Source organism: Schizosaccharomyces pombe (genome assembly GCF_000002945.2).
Source record: "Schizosaccharomyces pombe strain 972h- genome assembly, chromosome: II".
Lineage (NCBI taxonomy): Eukaryota > Fungi > Ascomycota > Schizosaccharomycetes > Schizosaccharomycetales > Schizosaccharomycetaceae > Schizosaccharomyces > Schizosaccharomyces pombe.
The window spans coordinates 3,966,095-3,983,049 of record NC_003423.3 but is presented as its reverse complement, the minus strand read 5'-3'; the positions used below and the strand labels follow the sequence as shown (position 1 = coordinate 3,983,049).

General features: G+C 35.9%; 5 protein-coding genes and 10 long non-coding RNA genes across 15 annotated transcripts; 8 read left to right on the top strand and 7 right to left on the bottom strand.

Annotated features, from left to right (window-relative positions):
• Positions 1-56: 56 nt before the first annotated feature.
• SPOM_SPNCRNA.6379 lies at positions 57-1,392 on the bottom strand. Its single transcript, NR_195728.1, has one exon. It is a non-coding gene; the product is annotated as a non-coding RNA (long non-coding RNA).
• rse1 lies at positions 944-4,719 on the top strand. The gene has a single exon (NR_149959.1). It is a non-coding gene; the product is annotated as a cis-acting lincRNA Ste11 repressor (long non-coding RNA).
• On the bottom strand, positions 1,563-4,366 carry SPOM_SPNCRNA.6378. Its single transcript, NR_195727.1, has one exon. It is a non-coding gene; the product is annotated as a non-coding RNA (long non-coding RNA).
• cyc3 (cytochrome c heme lyase) lies at positions 4,695-6,384 on the bottom strand. The gene has a single exon (NM_001022577.3). It carries the CDS (start codon positions 6,207-6,209, stop codon positions 5,076-5,078), a length of 1,134 nt encoding a protein of 377 aa, NP_596655.1. The 5' UTR covers positions 6,210-6,384; the 3' UTR covers positions 4,695-5,075.
• On the top strand, positions 4,869-7,216 carry SPOM_SPNCRNA.6377. Its single transcript, NR_195726.1, has one exon. It is a non-coding gene; the product is annotated as a non-coding RNA (long non-coding RNA).
• SPOM_SPNCRNA.6376 lies at positions 7,206-8,672 on the bottom strand. Its single transcript, NR_195725.1, has one exon. It is a non-coding gene; the product is annotated as a non-coding RNA (long non-coding RNA).
• On the top strand, positions 8,031-8,953 carry the4 (acyl-coenzyme A thioesterase The4). The gene has a single exon (NM_001022576.3). It carries the CDS (start codon positions 8,157-8,159, stop codon positions 8,682-8,684), a length of 528 nt encoding a protein of 175 aa, NP_596654.1. The 5' UTR covers positions 8,031-8,156; the 3' UTR covers positions 8,685-8,953.
• On the bottom strand, positions 8,832-12,081 carry dis3 (3'-5' exoribonuclease subunit Dis3; the record flags this gene model as incomplete). The annotated part of the gene is made up of 2 exons (NM_001022575.3): positions 8,832-11,724; positions 11,889-12,081. 2 exons carry the CDS (start codon positions 12,079-12,081, stop codon positions 9,005-9,007), a joined length of 2,913 nt encoding a protein of 970 aa, NP_596653.1. The 3' UTR covers positions 8,832-9,004.
• Positions 8,959-11,721, top strand: SPOM_SPNCRNA.6375. Its single transcript, NR_195724.1, has one exon. It is a non-coding gene; the product is annotated as a non-coding RNA (long non-coding RNA).
• Positions 11,829-12,430, top strand: SPOM_SPNCRNA.6374. Its single transcript, NR_195723.1, has one exon. It is a non-coding gene; the product is annotated as a non-coding RNA (long non-coding RNA).
• Positions 12,306-14,751, top strand: snf59 (SWI/SNF complex subunit Snf59). Its single transcript, NM_001022574.3, has one exon. The coding sequence runs from the start codon at positions 12,947-12,949 to the stop codon at positions 14,492-14,494; it is 1,548 nt and encodes a 515-aa protein (NP_596652.1). The 5' UTR covers positions 12,306-12,946; the 3' UTR covers positions 14,495-14,751.
• SPOM_SPNCRNA.6373 lies at positions 12,604-12,833 on the bottom strand. The gene has a single exon (NR_195722.1). It is a non-coding gene; the product is annotated as a non-coding RNA (long non-coding RNA).
• Positions 14,752-14,852: 101 nt separating the features above from the next.
• On the top strand, positions 14,853-16,467 carry grn1 (GTPase Grn1). Its single transcript, NM_001022573.3, has 2 exons — positions 14,853-14,907; positions 14,951-16,467. Exons 1-2 carry the CDS (start codon positions 14,895-14,897, stop codon positions 16,348-16,350), a joined length of 1,413 nt encoding a protein of 470 aa, NP_596651.1. The 5' UTR covers positions 14,853-14,894; the 3' UTR covers positions 16,351-16,467.
• SPOM_SPNCRNA.6372 lies at positions 15,083-16,478 on the bottom strand. The gene has a single exon (NR_195721.1). It is a non-coding gene; the product is annotated as a non-coding RNA (long non-coding RNA).
• A 48-nt stretch (positions 16,479-16,526) lies between these two features.
• Positions 16,527-16,802, top strand: SPOM_SPNCRNA.6371. Its single transcript, NR_195720.1, has one exon. It is a non-coding gene; the product is annotated as a non-coding RNA (long non-coding RNA).
• Positions 16,803-16,955: the final 153 nt, after the last annotated feature.

The following is a 16,955-nucleotide window of genomic DNA, read 5'->3' as shown; positions in this document are numbered from 1 at the left end:
TTCGTTGAGGGAGATAGCGCAAGGCAAAATGACAAGAAGCCAACGACTAGTCTTCCAATGAATGAGGAATTGTAGAACGCTGGGGAAGTTGGAGAGTTAAGGAGGGGTGGAGAAAGCAAAATAGAGTAAGCGGGCATTTGAAGAGCGGCAATTTGCGAAACCGCAGGGTATTATAGGTAAGGTTTAAGCAAATGTTAAAAGAATAAAAAAGCATAGCGAATGTGTGAAAACAAGTGCCGGCAGTTTGAGTAGTAAGCAAGTGATGAGGAAGTAGTTTGGGGTGAACGGAACGGGAGTGAAATAAGAATGGCGAAGACTTGGAGTCATGATGAAAAATACAGGTACTACGAGCGGAAGGAAAGAAACCACACACATACAATGATTCTATCGAGTCATTGCCATTGGAATTTTGCTACAATTTACCGAAAATTAGGCGTGGGTGCTTGTGTTTCCCTTCCATCATCCCTGGAGATGGCATGCACCACAAATAATCTATCGCTACAGTGATAGACATGTAAGATGGAGAACAAGAATGTCGGAAAGGTAAGTGCTGTGGTAGTACAGGGTGATTTGCATAAGAATGACATTTTTTTAGCAAGATCATAAAATGGGAAACGCGATGGAAGAGACTATGTGAGACACAATGTATGCTGTAAAAGTATAATCTTATTATATTAAAAAAAGAACGACGAATAAATTGAGAAAGGTGAAAATTTCAAAAAAAAAATAAATGGAATGGAAAAAAGAAATAAAACCATTGAAAACGATAAAAGTCCAAAGACTAGACATTATTTTAGAGAAGGAAATGAATGCTACTTGAATTTGTGCAAAGTAGCTTTGACTTATGCAATGTAATAGAAAATAGGAATTGCCGCCAGATTAGCGTATGTGTGCGTACAACTTGAGATATGCGCTAATTTCCATTGCATATCACCCAATCGCACTATTAACCTGGGCTTTTGTAAGAATTGAGCGAGCGACCAGCAAAACAAGGTTGAGCTTAAAAGGTGGATGACCCGCCGAGTCAGAAAATGGCGGCCGGCAAGATGCAGAGAGGAAGGAGACGATAGGAAGGAGAGATGGGAGAAAGTAGAGGTAAAGATGAAGATGAAGATGTAGATTAGTTATAGATGAAGACGAGTTTTGAATGAAAAAGGTTACTACTGAACGATAACGAATTTAATTTGAAAACGAATATAATTTTTTGAAAACGACTATACTTTGAAAATAACCTAAACCGATAAATTTATAGCTAAAAACTTCACAAATTGTATTGTGGAATGTTTTCTTACATATCACCAAAATTGCATCCTTTTGGAACTGGACTCTGCTAGCCAACTGTGCTTATCATTGTTGACTTGTATAATCCCTCATTGCGGCTAATCGATGTTGGATAGACAGTAAATGAAAAAAATGGAGAAAAACAATTTGGTGAAAAAATTGACCATCCTATATATGGGTGACTCTTGATCATATGTATATCTCTGATCATATGTGTCTTTGACCATATGTATCTTTAAAAATGCTATAGTGTTTTACAAGCGTAACTTATTAAATTTCTACCAACCCATTTTATTGTCATATCCATTCTCCTCTAGTATCTATTCTATCTTACTACTTCTTCCTATTCTACTCGAATAAACTTGCCGATTAACTTTTTGCTCTAGAGCCGAGTCCACTTTTGAAGCGGGGCTTTTTCTCAACAAAATGACATTTTCTCTTCAACTGCGAAATCAAACCATTCTTTTTTCTACTGTTGCTTCAGCCACCAATCTGATTACGATACAATCTCAAATGGCGCTGCTCAGTATCAACTTGCCGGCAAACTTCGTACCATCCAAATTAAATCAACAGCAACCATACAATGTAATGATATATACGCGACAACTTATCCGGACAAGTGTACTGTTTTTTAGTGTTGTATTCCTATCTACTATCTATAAAAAGAATTACAAATTTCATGAATTATTATGCAACTAAGAACGAAACGCACTTTTTACAACTTCCTTGTTTTGTCTTACCTTACTCTGTGTAATACGTATTTTTTTCAAGTGGGCGCCCACAACTGTAGGTGAGAAGAGTGATGGTCATTTTGTAACTATGATGGCAACAAGCTCAAATAACGTTGCCTTGGTACATTTAGGGACATATTTTTTTTTTCCAGTTCAGTAGTATCTAAGCCTACCTTGAAATCCCACGCACAACCTTAAAAATAGTACACTTTATACCACATACTCTAATGCTGCCGGATGCACTTTTCCGGTTGAGCGTTGCAACTTCATTTTATATATTTCGCTGTTGACGATGAATGTGTCTTAAATTGACGTACAAAAAAAATATATTAGGTTGCAAATTATTACACCATTAGTCGTTGTTGGATTGCGTTCACGTTAGAATGTGCTATTTCCTTGAAGTGGAGGAATTCAGGGGATGGTTAGTTTGAAGTTGGAGGAGATTCAAGGAGGAGCGAATGGATGAAATACAATTAAATGAATAGCCGATTTGCTGGAGAGCAATTCGATAAAACTGGTAATGAGCGAGAAAACGGCGCAAATTATTTTAAAAAAAAAAAAAAAAAAAAGAAAAAAGAAAAACAAATGCAATACTCAAAATATGGTGGTCCATCAGTGGCAAGCAATCTTACACTGCGATGTATTTCTTGGTGATAGACATCCAGTGCATTTCAAGATGCATGCAATTCACAGATAGGTACTGATATTGAATATGCAATCCACAGATGCATTGTCCACGGAAAACTCAGACACCTAGATAAATTCACAATATACCACAATCCCATGGATAGCTCGTGAACTCTCCAATTTCCCCTTGTCAACCCTTTTTAATTGCGCATCCGTCTCTCCAGACGACTTGTCACGAGAGACCACCACATAGAGCAACGTGGGGTTACTCTCGCCTTTCTTATCCCACTAGTCAATCTTTTAATATCCTTGATGTGGGATGCCAAAACCTTTGGTGGGGGCATCATACTCCCGGGGGGCAGTATTCTCGTACTAGCTCTTGAAATATATTCTCAGTTCTACCATCTGAGTATTGAGTTTTCCATGTGGGGTGTTCATCCCTTTGTGGGGTAGCAAGAATACGGTGATCTTCCTCCTGAGTGCAAACCGTTGATACACTATTTTTTGGCTCCAAGTGGGTCCAAATAGGATCAAGTGGGGGGAGGGGTTTCCAGTTCAAAATATACCATTTCACTATAGACACTACTATATCCCATTTGAATTTCGCTCTATTTCCCCATATTCTACTGCACCTTCTAACATGGCTTTAACAGCTCAGTTACGATAACGGCCAAGCTATCGTGAAATGTGTTACTGGTGCACTATGATCCTTAACAATATCCATATTTCCATGTTTAAACAAACAAACTGATAAATAAATAAATAATATTGCATGCTCTTTATCTGTGTATCATTGGCATGCATTATCAGCATGGACTCATAATCATACTTGCCTACTGATATTTGATTTTCGCCAATATCCCTTATTCAAATTTGATACTCTGCTTTTCGCCATCTCGCATATATTTTCTTCCATTAGCAACTTCAAAACACATTTGCTATCGTTTTAAGGTCTCCCCGTATCCCTCTAATTCGGTAAAGCTATCTCTCGCCTATGTTACCTTAAATTTTCTTCCTTGCTATTTTCCTTCGCTACACTAAACTCGTTTCGCATGTTAGATATATTTTTATTTCGTACGAATCCAACATTCGGCATTCCTTCTTAATTCTTTGACTACTTCAGCATCGTAGCTCACGTGAAACTTGCAAGAGGAACACACTCCCTCGTCATCTACCTTGTGTCTTCTATAATTATTTGAATCGGTAAATACTCGCACTTTGCCACACTTTGGTTATGTACTCGTCGATACCTCTCTTATTGCACTCTTTCTTTGTTGCACCTTTTTCAAATGCGGAACACCAACTCCCGCCTTTTCTTTCGCTAAATACACGATTCAATGCCGCCTTGTAACTTGTAAGCATCATACAAAGACATTGTTTTCCACTGTTTGTTCGTCTTCAATGTGAAATGCGAATGTAGATCTTAAGGGGGTTCTCCAAGTCATTTGAATCCGAGTATAATTTTCCAAAGCACTGATAGATCTCTGAGAATTTTATCAGTTTCTATTGTTGATCTTTCTCTGACAAAACTTTCACATTATACCACCCTCAACCTCGTTTCTGCTCATATGCGTAGGCGAATATGAGTGACTGGCCATAATGGTTAATAGTGCTTATCCCCAGTTTGCATATTTTCCCATAAACAATATGTTTATTGGTGTTTCTCACTGATAAATGTCGGATGATCAAGCGTAATTTTTCGGCATTGAACAAATGAAGCTTCTTTCTCTCTTTCCATAACTATGTCAATTTTAAAAAAAGAAAACCCCAGTGAAAAAAATATTTTTTAGTGGGAAACAACTATCTGTCATCCATTTGCAATTCTTTTTTATGACTATAAAATCTTAGTTGTTTTTTTTCGCGTATGTTCAAAATTGTCTATAATGTATCACATGTCTGAAATATTTTATCGAATACATACTTGTATAACTCCCATATCTTGTGCATAAAAAAAGGTACTCGGCTGGACAATATAGGTACCGCGACTCATAAAATTGAATAGAACTATTACCTACCAAGATTCCTGTTTAACAGAATAATCGCAACTTTATAAAGACATGATAGAAATCCATAACCTTACTAAACAAACTATGTAAATGAGTGGAGAATGCATATTTGATTTAACTACTATAACAAAATCGTATTTGTGATTTCAACTATGTATTTGTTTAAATATTCATTACAATTTTTTTAGCATGTAACTTTTTCATGCTTTTTCCTAAAGCAAGTTCTCATTTCTTTTTCCCATCATAATCTTGTTCTTTCGTTCATCCTATATAAAACTAATCACCAAGGAATACATAGCAGTTTCCATTTTACAGTCATAAAAAAAATGAAAAAAAAAAGTGTTTCGTAGAGAGAGTGTGAAATAATAAGCATATGGAGAACCTTTTCGATTTCATCTGTTGTCATCTTATTTATACAGTAATTTATCCTTCATTGCTGCTGCATTTGACGCATCGCCCGCCAATGTTTCCATCGTAAAGCCACCGACTCAAAACTATCGACGGCAGGACGTACATCAAGAGAAAATACCGGTTTTCCATCAGCAGAATCAGGCGCTTCATAATAATCAATCACATATCGTACAATGGAATTGTCTTTACGCTGAACATACCAATCATGACGGTCAAACGGTCCTTCACCCGATCCCCAGCGATTGGGATTTATGCGACCCAACATCATGTACCATAATGCACGAGGAGTTCTTTTATTAGCATTACCCTCAAACCTAAGCAGCTTGGGTTCTGTGTTCTCACCAGCTTCGCGTTCCCAAGCCTTAATTTCCGACCATGCACCTTCGTTCAGAAAGTTATGAACTTGTACCATTATTGGTACATTCTCACCACTATCACGATACCCCTTTCTCCACATTGCATTGTACATTTGCTGAGGCGACGGATACTCCCAATTTTTACCATCCACTTTCGGTATACTACTAGTTGTTCTAGTCGTCTCCAATCCCACCACCTGATCATCAACGGCGGTTTGGGGTATGTTCTTGTACATCATGTTACTCTTGTCCACTTCATAAGCCTCTTGCTTCTGATCATCGTTATTTCCAAACCAGTTAAACCAGCCTCTTTTTGGTGTCGCAACCGGGCATCCTTCGGGAACGTATGATTGTTGCTTGCTGTCAACCCCCGTCAATACTTCAGATACACCAGCTGGCTTTTGATTAGAATTTGACATGGGACATGTTGCCGGAGGTTGAACAGCTGGTGTAGCCTCAGAATTCTGTTTTTCCCGTCCAAATAAATTAGAAAAGAAGCCGGTAGAATTTTCATTGCTTGCTTTGTGCATTGGACAACCTGGAGGAGGATTGGCTAGAGGATGATCATGGGTATCGACTGTTGAAGGTTTTTTATGGAGCATAGCAACATCCGGTTCGCTGGCGACATCAGTATTCCTACTCCACAAGGAATTCCACCAAGACGATGATTGTTGGTCTTTCTTTATACCATTTATGTATGCATCAGGATTTGCTTCGTTTGAACGAGCGAATTTGGAATGGTCTATAGGACACTTCCCAGTACGAGGGTGATCGGTTGTTGTTTCACTGCTAGTCATACTCCAAATAGATAAAAGTCAAAAAAATTCAGAAACGAGATAAACTTGAGAACAAAAAATGCGTAAAATTAACCCTCTAATAATAAGAGACGATATGGACTATGAATTATAGTGTAATTCCTGTAAAAAGAAAAGAGAAGAGACAAGCGTGATTTTGAGATGTTAAATTGAATATGACACGACAGCATCCGCTTGTCCTGGGCTTTTGTAACTGAACCAATAATGCAACTGACTTAGTGTAATTGGTTTCCCTTTTCCGTTATAGTCCTTTTGCGCTTGTTATGGAATTAATTGGATATTTGCAAACACTACACTACGCTACATTTGAATGAATAATCTTCGCTTGTATGTATAGCTGTTTACGGGAAATTTCGAGATGGAGCAATCTTCATTTTAAAAGTATTACTCTTACTAGTACAGAAATTATAATTTTATATTTCAATGTTTACAGCCCTTCGATCCTGATGCGATTTAAACGCGCTATCAATGATTAAGTTTTATGTACATCTGCTGCATCGATTTCGAAGCAAAATATATGTATTTCATTCATCTAACTATTTTACTTTATATTTTTTTATCTAACTTATCTCTTAATCACTACTTTTCAATTTAACTAAGAAAGCTGTTTCACTGCGGACATGACATACTGACGATTATAACGAAATATTCCAATGCTTATGATTGAATTCATGAAGACGGCTTGGCTTTTCAATTTTATTCCCATTTTTTTAGACTCATCATTGAATCTGTCTGTGTCTTTTATCCTCCAAATTATTTTTACGATTTGAGAAATGTTTTACAATACCCAATTAGCTTCAATTTCTTTATTTATTTTAGTAATAATTACAATATTCTATTGCTATATACTATTATTTGTATAATACTCGGCAACTTTGGCAAAATCCAAATACCAATACAATAATTTAAAGGTGTTTTGGAAATTACTGAACATCAAACACAATTAAGATATAGTTATATGCATAGTATATATATTCGACAAAATAAAACTTCAAGGTTGGAGGTTTGCTCTGGTATTGTTACAGATCCTTTAATAACAATTTAGGATAGTGAGTTTTCAAAAAAGTAATCCTTTGTTTCAAAATTGAAATTCAAATACACTATTAAGGTATCAAATTAGAGTAAACCCTTCATAAAATCTGAGTCTTAAAATCATCAATTTCAATAGTTTTGTACATTATAAACCACATACAGATACCGCATATAGCACAACTCAACAAAGACTTAAATAGGGCGTAATAGCGTGAACTTGTTAATACATGTATGCTAATAAAATCACAAAATGATAGATATTTAAAAATCGTTGGCAGTTGTATGGACGGAAAAAATTTATACTTTATTCTTAAGCTTACAAGGACAAACGATATGAGAGAGCAGAAGACTGATCTCCAAAAGTATTGTTATAAAAACGGTATACTTAATTATAAAACTAGTCCATTTAGTAATGCAGTTTTGATACTATATTATAACCTGTAATAATGGATATATTTCTTTTCAAGTTTTCTTACTCTTTTTAAATATAAAAAATACAAATTTAAGGCGTTGTGAGTAATGTGCTCTATTTTTTTTTTTTTTTTTTTTTTTTTTGGGTAGGCATCTTAATGGTATTTTACTAATACCATAGTTTCTTGAATAGATAGTTTAGTTAACCTATATTATTAGTGTGTAGACCAGTGCCATTTTTAGAAAGAAACAAAATGGCGCTGTTGGGCAAATCGGAAACGGCAAATCTGTTCTCCCGAGCTTAGCACCGAAATGGTTCTGAATCTTAAGATATATTGATAGTCTGACTTATCGCATAGCACTACATAGTTAGACAAGTCAGCACTGCTGGGATACTCAAAAGGAAACTTGACTACTCCTTCTGTGTTATAATAAACGAAATTTGACTTTTTTCGCACAATTGCATCTTTGTCGCTTTTAAACAAAATGCCCGAAACCAAGTTAGTAGCACTCCCTGAATTCCAAGAGTTGAAGTCAAATGATGAATATATCTCTATGCAGCCTTATAAAGGCGAGGATAATAAATCATATATCGCAAACTTAGTACGACACAATGCTCTTACCTTTTGCCCATACTATTTTATCGAAAAGTCGGGTAAAGGTTCTGTGGTTTATTTTCATCCCACATCAGATCTGTGTGGATATAAAAATATCGTTCATGGAGGGTTCATCACCACTATGTTGGATGAAGCCTTGGCATTTGGCGTGTTTCCTAATTTCCCTTCTAAAATGGGCGTAACTGTTCAATTAGATACTACATATGTGGCACCCGCTTTATGTTCTCATCTGTATAAGATTGTCACGAAAACCACGAAAGTCGAAGGGAGGAAATGCTGGACCTCTGGAGAATTACTGCGATTGAATGGATCTGAGCCTCCAGTACTATGCGCAAAGGCCTCTGGATTTTTCGTGGAGCCCTCCAAGTTGAACCTTGAACATCATGTTAAAAAGTAGATTTTGTTAGTTAGTTCGCAATTTATGTTTTCAGTTAGACCCTTTAGAACAATGACTTATGCATTGACCAGCACGAATGCTTATTTTTTTTGAGTTTTTTTTTTTTATTTTTTTTACTTTTTATATTTCATTGATACGTTGATAAAAAGAAATTCATGATTATTTTTTTGGAAACTATATACAAGAATCTCCCAAGTTAGGACTAATGAAGCTTAGAATATTCACAATACAACAAATTTTATTTTCTAATAAATTTTATTCCCAGGACTATTTTACCCAAAGGAAAGTAAAATTATTTCAAATGCCTTCATTCCAATTAATTAATACACCAAAGTAATCTGGACTTTTTGTTTTCCAGAGTGCTCATCACGTACCGTCGTTACACGAACACGCACTTGCTGAAACATTTGTATTTGCACGGTTTGCGGTTTAGGTTGATCACGAATTTCAATATTTAGCTTGTATTCGTCCTCTACATACTCAACATTGGGTTCGAGAACCGAGGATAAGCTTTTTGTATATACAATTCCTTCTAAACCAAAACGAGCGATAAATACAACAAATCCGTTTTTAAACACTTTAATAACATAAGCGTCTTCTTCAGCAACACCACCCTTCAAGGCTTGTCCAACATAATATTCTATACTGGCTCGTCCAGCCATTTGAGCCATGCGATGCCGATAGTTAATACCGTTACAAATTTCGATTAAGCGTGATTTGTCAGACAAACTGGGATTTATCGTTTCATAATCAATTGCGGCTGCTAGCTGGCGATGAGCCAATACATCAGCGTATCGTCGAATCGGGGATGTAAAATGAGTATAGATTGGAGAAGCTAAGCCATAGTGCCGAAAGTCGGGTGGTGCAAATGTACCAGAGCAAAAATATTCTGCTGAAAGCATGCATCTTGTGGTGAGAATTCGTAATAAAGTATTAAAATATGGCTCTTTGGGATCCACGCATTCGTCCAAAGATTTAGCTAAAGATTTTGATGTATCACATTTTAGGTGCATGCCTTTACATACTCGTAAAATATCTTGAAGCGAATCAAAGTTTGTTAATGGTGGAGCAGCATGTCGACGAAGCACCGCAGTTTGCGGAAATGCATCGTATATTTTTTGTGCGACAGATATATTAGCCAGCAACATAAATTCTTCAACCAAAGAATTGGTTTCCAAAAGCTGCTTAATTTCAACATCCATGGGATCTGAAGTTTCGTTATCAGTCTGAATACGAACTTCGGGGCTGGCCAGATTCAAAGCGCCTTCATCCATTCTTTTTTGTTTCAGTATTTTTGAAAGCTTTAACAAAACACGCATTCCTTGAGTTAACGGATCTTGCATTTTTTGATCATCAATTCGAGCTTGTGCATCTGCGTAACTAAATGCTTCTTTAGAAGCTATTACAGATTTGGTAAAATGAACCTTAATTATATTGGCGTTCTCATCCATTTCCCAAATGCATGAAAAGGCAAAACGTTCAACGTATGGTCGTAGAGAGCACAAATCTGTGCCAAGCAACATAGGCAACATATCTATACGCTTGTCTACCAGATAAACTGTCGTTCCACGGGACGCTGCCTCGCTATCCATTGAGGTATTTGGCTTTACAAAGTGAGTAACATCGGCGATATGAACTCCAACTTCGTAATTACCATTAGGAAGGACACACGCGTGCAATGCATCATCAATATCCTGACAACCAGGAGGATCAATACTACAGATTAATTTATCTCTAAAATCTTTCCTATTTTTCCAAAGTGGATGTGTTTTATCAGCAGGAACCTTCCAATTATGACCTTCCTCGGGAAGGCAATCAAGAACAGCCTTGGGAAAGGGACGGTGCTGAACATCATATTCAAGAAGAAGAGCTTCAGTTTCAGCTTCCTTGGTTTCCATTTCTCCAAGATCTCGAACAAAATGACCTTCTGGATAACGACTAGAAGCATCCCATAAGTCTATAGCTACTACAATACGACGACCTACAAGTCTAGGCGCTTGCCTTGTTCGAAATCGAATCTTAGGTACTCGCCTATCCATAGGTGTTAGCAAAACTGTTTGCTGAGAACCGCCTTTTGACTGGGCAATAGTAGCATTATCAACATGGCCAACGTATGGGCGCCAATTCCTTTTTAAAATACCAACCACCTTAGCGGTTGGATGAGCATTTCTTTTCGTAATCAGTTCCAAGTCATTTATTCTGGCCGAATCGGGTTCTGCTGCAGTACTCACAACAACGTCTTCATCATCATCAGCTATCTCTTCAGCTTCCGTTTTCCATTGATCTTGAGGTAATATTTGAATGCAAACGATATCACCTTGCACAGCACGATTTAAATTTTCTCTTCCTGAAACTAGCACGGGCTTGTTGTAACCAGGAACAACAACAGAACCTTCTAAATAATTATAAGTACTAATATTGATAAGTCCTTTATGCACTTCCCCATTTTTTATACAAGCTAACAGCCTAGACATAGACCAATGTAGTTCATATACGTTTTTTGTTCCAGACTCTACCTGCTCTTTAGAAGCAATGGCGTCCGCAATGGCCGACACCATATCCAGTAAAATTTCAGAGTCGGGCAGGTACTGAACGTAGTCTTTCAATGTAGAGACTTGAATACCTTGTTCAGCAGCCAAGCGAGCATTTTCGCGATCATCGGTTAATAAAACAATCTTAATACCTAAGCTGGCCAAATGACTGGCAAACCAACTAGCCGCGTTGCGAATTGCACGATCATTACGGTCATTAGCAGATTCATCATCCAATCTTTCAACGAACGTATCAACAAAAAATTCATTACTAAAAGGGGTAAATCTTTTAGTTTTCTCTTGGCAAAGGCGTTTCATTCTATTGTATAGAGGAATAGATTTTGAAGAAATTTCTGAAAAAACCGTTTGCAGAATAATGACATCGAAAAAATTATTTGGATGTTCTAAGGCATCAATACAATGGTAAAATATATTGGAATCAGGGATTAAATAATGATGCCCAAATTTCTCCAAGAACATGGGCTTCTCTGATAAAATAGGCTCTAACACTATCGTAAGAGTTAATTAAATTTTGCTTCACATTAAAAAAAAATGAAATTGAATAGTAAATGAATTAGTTTCAATAGCTCTCAGAAATTAACTTCACAGAAAATTATACCAACTAATTCCAGACCAATGCAAATTACTCATGTGGGATTCCTTTAATACTTACCATTTCCCCTCGAGTCCTTTGGAAGTTTAGAACGGCAAAGAGGGCAAGCCCGACTTTGACAGGGTATATCATTTCGTAAATATTGCTCACGAACAACTTTTTGAACCTTCCCCCTGGTTGCACGAACAAATACTCTATCTCTGTGATTCTTCTCGGAGCTTTGAGGCCTCTTCAATCCTGAAACAGTGCTCATCCTGTAAATCTTCAGAACACTGAAGATTGCTTTACTAGAAAAGTTTTAGACCCTGGAAAAGCTACTATCACTTACGGCATTCACAACACAACACTACACGTTATTATTTTAACGCAGGATAAAAACTTCTCATATTTCACACACCGAGAACAGACTGGGTCTCGTAATATTTGTAAATAGAGCAAAATTGCAGACAAAACTGAGTATTTGAAGGTTTTTTCTTTAAAACAAAACGCAGTTATTTAAATTTCATTAAAGATTAAGAAAAAATATACCTTTTAAGGTTAATTTTTTGGTTTCCAGTCCACTACTTAATCTAACGTACAAGTTATAAATATGTTTGTAATATTTATTAGCTAATTTTATTTTTTTAAGTAATAAATGATAAAGTTGAAACAATTAAATGTTATTTCAACTGAATTTATAACTCCCACCTAAAATTATGACCCACCAGACTATTGTTTGAATTGGAACTTTACATTAAAAGCAGATAAAAGTTCAAATGGCATACATAACTTCCTTTCAAATTACTTTGTGTGGAAGCAAGCAGCTTCTGATCTTATTACTTTTAGAGTGTTTATTTGAATTTGGAAACGCCAAGCAAAAGTAAATAATTTTGCAAAAGTGTTCAGCTTATGAAATTTTAACAAAGGTTTTCGGTTTTATTAAAATCGTAGAGTAACGTCGAATTTCAGTTTTTCTGCTACGCCTGTTCCACGCTGCGACCCTACCACCGCACATTGTTTAAAATATTTATTGACACTCGTTAAGGTAAAAGACTGTGAAATTAGGTACAAGTCTATAAAATCACGCTTGGTTTTGGAATTGATATTCGTAACATTTTCGTTTGACACCAACTTTTCTTATGGAAGAAGAAGATATCACACTTGAACATTCTGATGACTTAAATAAAGAAGAATCTGGTGAGTCGAATAGGGTGAATATAGAAGAACCTGAACATCATGATAATTCAAATAAAGAATCTACAAATCTTGATGATTTAAACATGTTGGAAGAACCTAAATATCATGATAATTCAAATAAAGAATCTACAAATCTTGATGATTTAAACATGTTGGAAGAACCTGAACATCATGATAATTCAAAAAAAGAATCTACAAATCTTGATGATTCAAATATGTTGGAAGAACCTAAACATCATGATAATTCAAATAAAGAATCTACAAATCTTGATGATTTAAACATGTCGGAAGAACCTAAACATCATGATAGTTCAAATAAAGAATCTACAAATCTTGATAATTCAAATATGGATGAATCTGAAAATCAGAAAAATTTTAAAATTGAAGAACCCAAACCTTCTGGTGATTTTAGAAACGAAGGACCTAAACAGTGTGATGATTCGAAAATTGAAAAACCTGAGCTGCACGTTAATTCAAAAATTGAAGAACCTATACATCGCATTGATTCAGAGCATAATGAACCTGAGTATCACACTGAATCAAAAAATGAAGAGTCTGAACATAATACTAAATCAATCAGGGAGGAACCGATACATCATGTTGATTCAAAAAATGAAGAACCTGTTTACTCCAAAATTCCCGAAAAAATGGGTGATGAATTTTCAGAAAATAGTCTTTCAAAATCTGATTCTGCAGTAAAACAGGAGGGTAATTTGTTGATTCATCCAAATAACAGCCTAAAAGATACCGCACCTTCAAAATGCAAAGAACCTCCAGTTGATGAAGCATTAAGTAAAAAGGAAATTAGTGATGACATTGCTCAAATCACGAGTGTAACCCCCATAACAGAAAAGATTGAGGACAAAGATAAATACATAAGTGAAGTAATTGACACGTATGGCAAACTAGCGGATGGTTTTGAATATCGAGCTAAAACATTTTGCCTAGAAGGACGTGGCAAAGTGTTGTATATGCTTGGTACAGAATGCTCAAGATTACTCGGCTTTAAGGATAGTTACTTCATGTTTCATAAGACGCCATCTTTACGAAAAGTACTTACAACACAAAGTGAGAGGGACCAAATGGTTGAAATGGGTTTGTTGGCATCTAATTTTAGATTTCGACAACTAAGCATTGTTCCAGCTAGACAAATGTTTTTGGCATTCGGTGCTAGAATATTGATGAAGGGAACGATAGATCCAGAGAGTCATAAAGCTCTTATTGAAAAAAACATTAGCTGGGCTGACGATGAGTATTATCATATGGATGTCATGGCTAATGGAAGCACTCGTTCTTCCTCTGTAAAGCTTGAGCTAAAAAGTATGGATAATCAAAATTCACCCTCACCATTTCAAGGTAAGGATATTTTGACGCTTGCTCAGGGTGCTTCTTTTTACAATTCTAAAGTCATGAGGACAAGAAATCTAAGGAAAGAAGCAAGGTTAAGTTATTATACAAAATTACGAGGTGTCAACAGATCTGTTTCATGACTTTATATTAAAAATTATTAATTGCATTGCTGAGCTATCATATTTTCGATCAAGTGGATTTAGGCTAGTTGCTATTGGTTTCTTTAATTTAATCTAAATACATAATATTTTTTACTTTTCTATAACTCTTTTCACAAATACTGAACAACATTTCAAAGATCACTAGCTTTTAAAATACTGAAGCATTGCTAAACTAAGGAAATCTTTCTAAATGTGAATATAAATTACTAATTAGCTTCAACTTTAAAAATAACGAGGTACAATCCAAAATTGTTACATATCGTAAATTAAGTTAATGTACTGTTCCGTACTATAGCATTTGGGGTTAAAAAAGAATAATCGGTAATGTTTTTTCTCTAGACAACCAACTGTAAAATTTGTAACTACAGCATTTTTTACAATGGTTTCCTTAAGTAAGTATATGCACGCGTAACTATTTCTAACTTATTTCTTAAGAAAAAAAGAGTAAAAGAAGAACTACTCGTCTTCGTAGCAGAATTGAAAAGAAAGCTGCAGAGAGCAAACGCAAGCAAAAAAGAGCTGATAAAAAAAATCCGCAATGGAAAAGCAGAATTCCTAAAGATCCAGGTATTCCTAACTCATTCCCCTACAAGGATAAAATTCTTGCTGAGATCGAAGAACAGAAGCGCATTAGAGAAGAAGAAAAATTGGCTCGTCGTGCTTCAGGACAAGTTGATGCTGCAATGGAAGAGGAAGACGCTGTTGATGAAAATGGATCCCTAATGATTTCAAAGATAGCTGAGGCTGCACAAGCGTCTAACCCAGATGATGAGGAAGAGTTTGTGATGGAAGAAGACAACCTTGGAGAGGCCCCTTTATTAGTTGACTCCGAGTCTTATGAGGCATCAGTGAAGGCAGATACCTCTAGAAAGGCATATGATAAGGAGTTCAAAAAAGTTGTTGAAGCGTCAGATGTGATTCTTTACGTTCTTGACGCTCGTGATCCTGAAGGGACTCGTTCAAAAGACGTTGAACGTCAAGTTTTAGCATCTTCTGCTGAAGAAAAGCGTCTTATTTTCGTTATCAACAAAATTGACTTAGTACCATCAGAAGTACTCAACAAGTGGGTTACCTATCTCCGCAATTTCTTTCCTACGATTCCTATGCGTTCCGCTTCAGGATCTGGAAACTCAAATTTAAAGCACCAGTCGGCTTCTGCTAGTTCCACTATCTCCAATCTTCTTAAATCACTCAAGTCTTACTCAGCCAAGAAGAAGCTTAAAAGCTCTCTTACAGTCGGTGTAATTGGATACCCCAACGTTGGTAAATCATCTGTTATTAACGCTCTTGTCAACCGTTCTGCGAATGGTCGTTCTGCACCTTGTCCTGCCGGAAACGTTGCCGGAATGACTACTTCTTTGCGAGAGGTGAAGCTAGATAACAAATTACGTTTGGTCGATAGTCCTGGTATTGTTTTTCCTTCTAGTGATTCTAAAGACGATTTGTATCGTCTTGTAATGCTTAATGCTGTTTCATCCACCAAAGTTGATGATCCCGTTGCCGTTGCTTCTTACATTTTGCAATTCCTTAGCAGAGTTCCAGGACAATTGGAAAGAATGTTTCAAAGATATGAGCTTCCTCCTCTATTGAATACATCCGATATAGACACTGCTACTGATTTTTTAGTCAATATTGCTCGTAAGCGTGGTCGTCTAGGTCGCGGTGGAATTCCAAATCTTAACGCTGCTGCCAATATTGTCATTAATGACTGGCATGCTGGTCGTATCGAATGGTGGGCCGAGCCTGAGGTTATAAACGAAAAGAACTCATCTGAAGTTCAGGATACTCAAATCGTTACTGAGTGGGCCAAAGAATTTGACCTTAATGATTTTTGAGAGTTTTCAACTTACGAAAAAAGCTATTGTTGCTTAGAGCTTATATTTTGGGATTTGGTTTTCGGTTGCGGTTTTTCTTCGGGTTTTAAAAATCTTTAGGTGTTGATGGTTACTAGCTATTACTTTTTGAATTAATATATAAATAATTTTTTTTGCATATATGCCGTATTCTTGAATGTGTTGTTTTACATTTACTTGTAAAAGTAATGTTTGATATGGGAGAAGTTTTAAGTAATAGGTTCGCTAATACGGGAAATTATTAAATCAATGCATGCTGGCTTAAATAAAGTCAATTGAATATGTACGGAAAATGACATTGATACTAACGTGCAGTTATAAGTTTCATTTCATTTTTATATCAATTGATAGGATAAACACAAACAATTCTAACCATACTATTTTGCGCTACTACTGAATATGGCATAATATCAAATTAATCTGTTTAGCAGTTAATAATTATGTATATAAACTAAAGAATAAATAAAGTTACATACATTACCAAAGAAAAGAAAAAAAGCTTGTATATAAAAGAAGTAAACTATTTAATAAGCAATGATTTAAGACTTGATTCTTTTCAATTAACAATCGGCTAATAAATACACAAA

Excerpts from the sequence above, each read along its gene's own strand:
- cyc3 (NM_001022577.3), bottom strand. The coding sequence starts at position 6,209 with ATGACTAGCAGTGAAACAACAACCGATCACCCTCGTACTGGGAAGTGT.
- the4 (NM_001022576.3), top strand. The coding sequence starts at position 8,157 with ATGCCCGAAACCAAGTTAGTAGCACTCCCTGAATTCCAAGAGTTGAAG.
- snf59 (NM_001022574.3), top strand. The coding sequence starts at position 12,947 with ATGGAAGAAGAAGATATCACACTTGAACATTCTGATGACTTAAATAAA.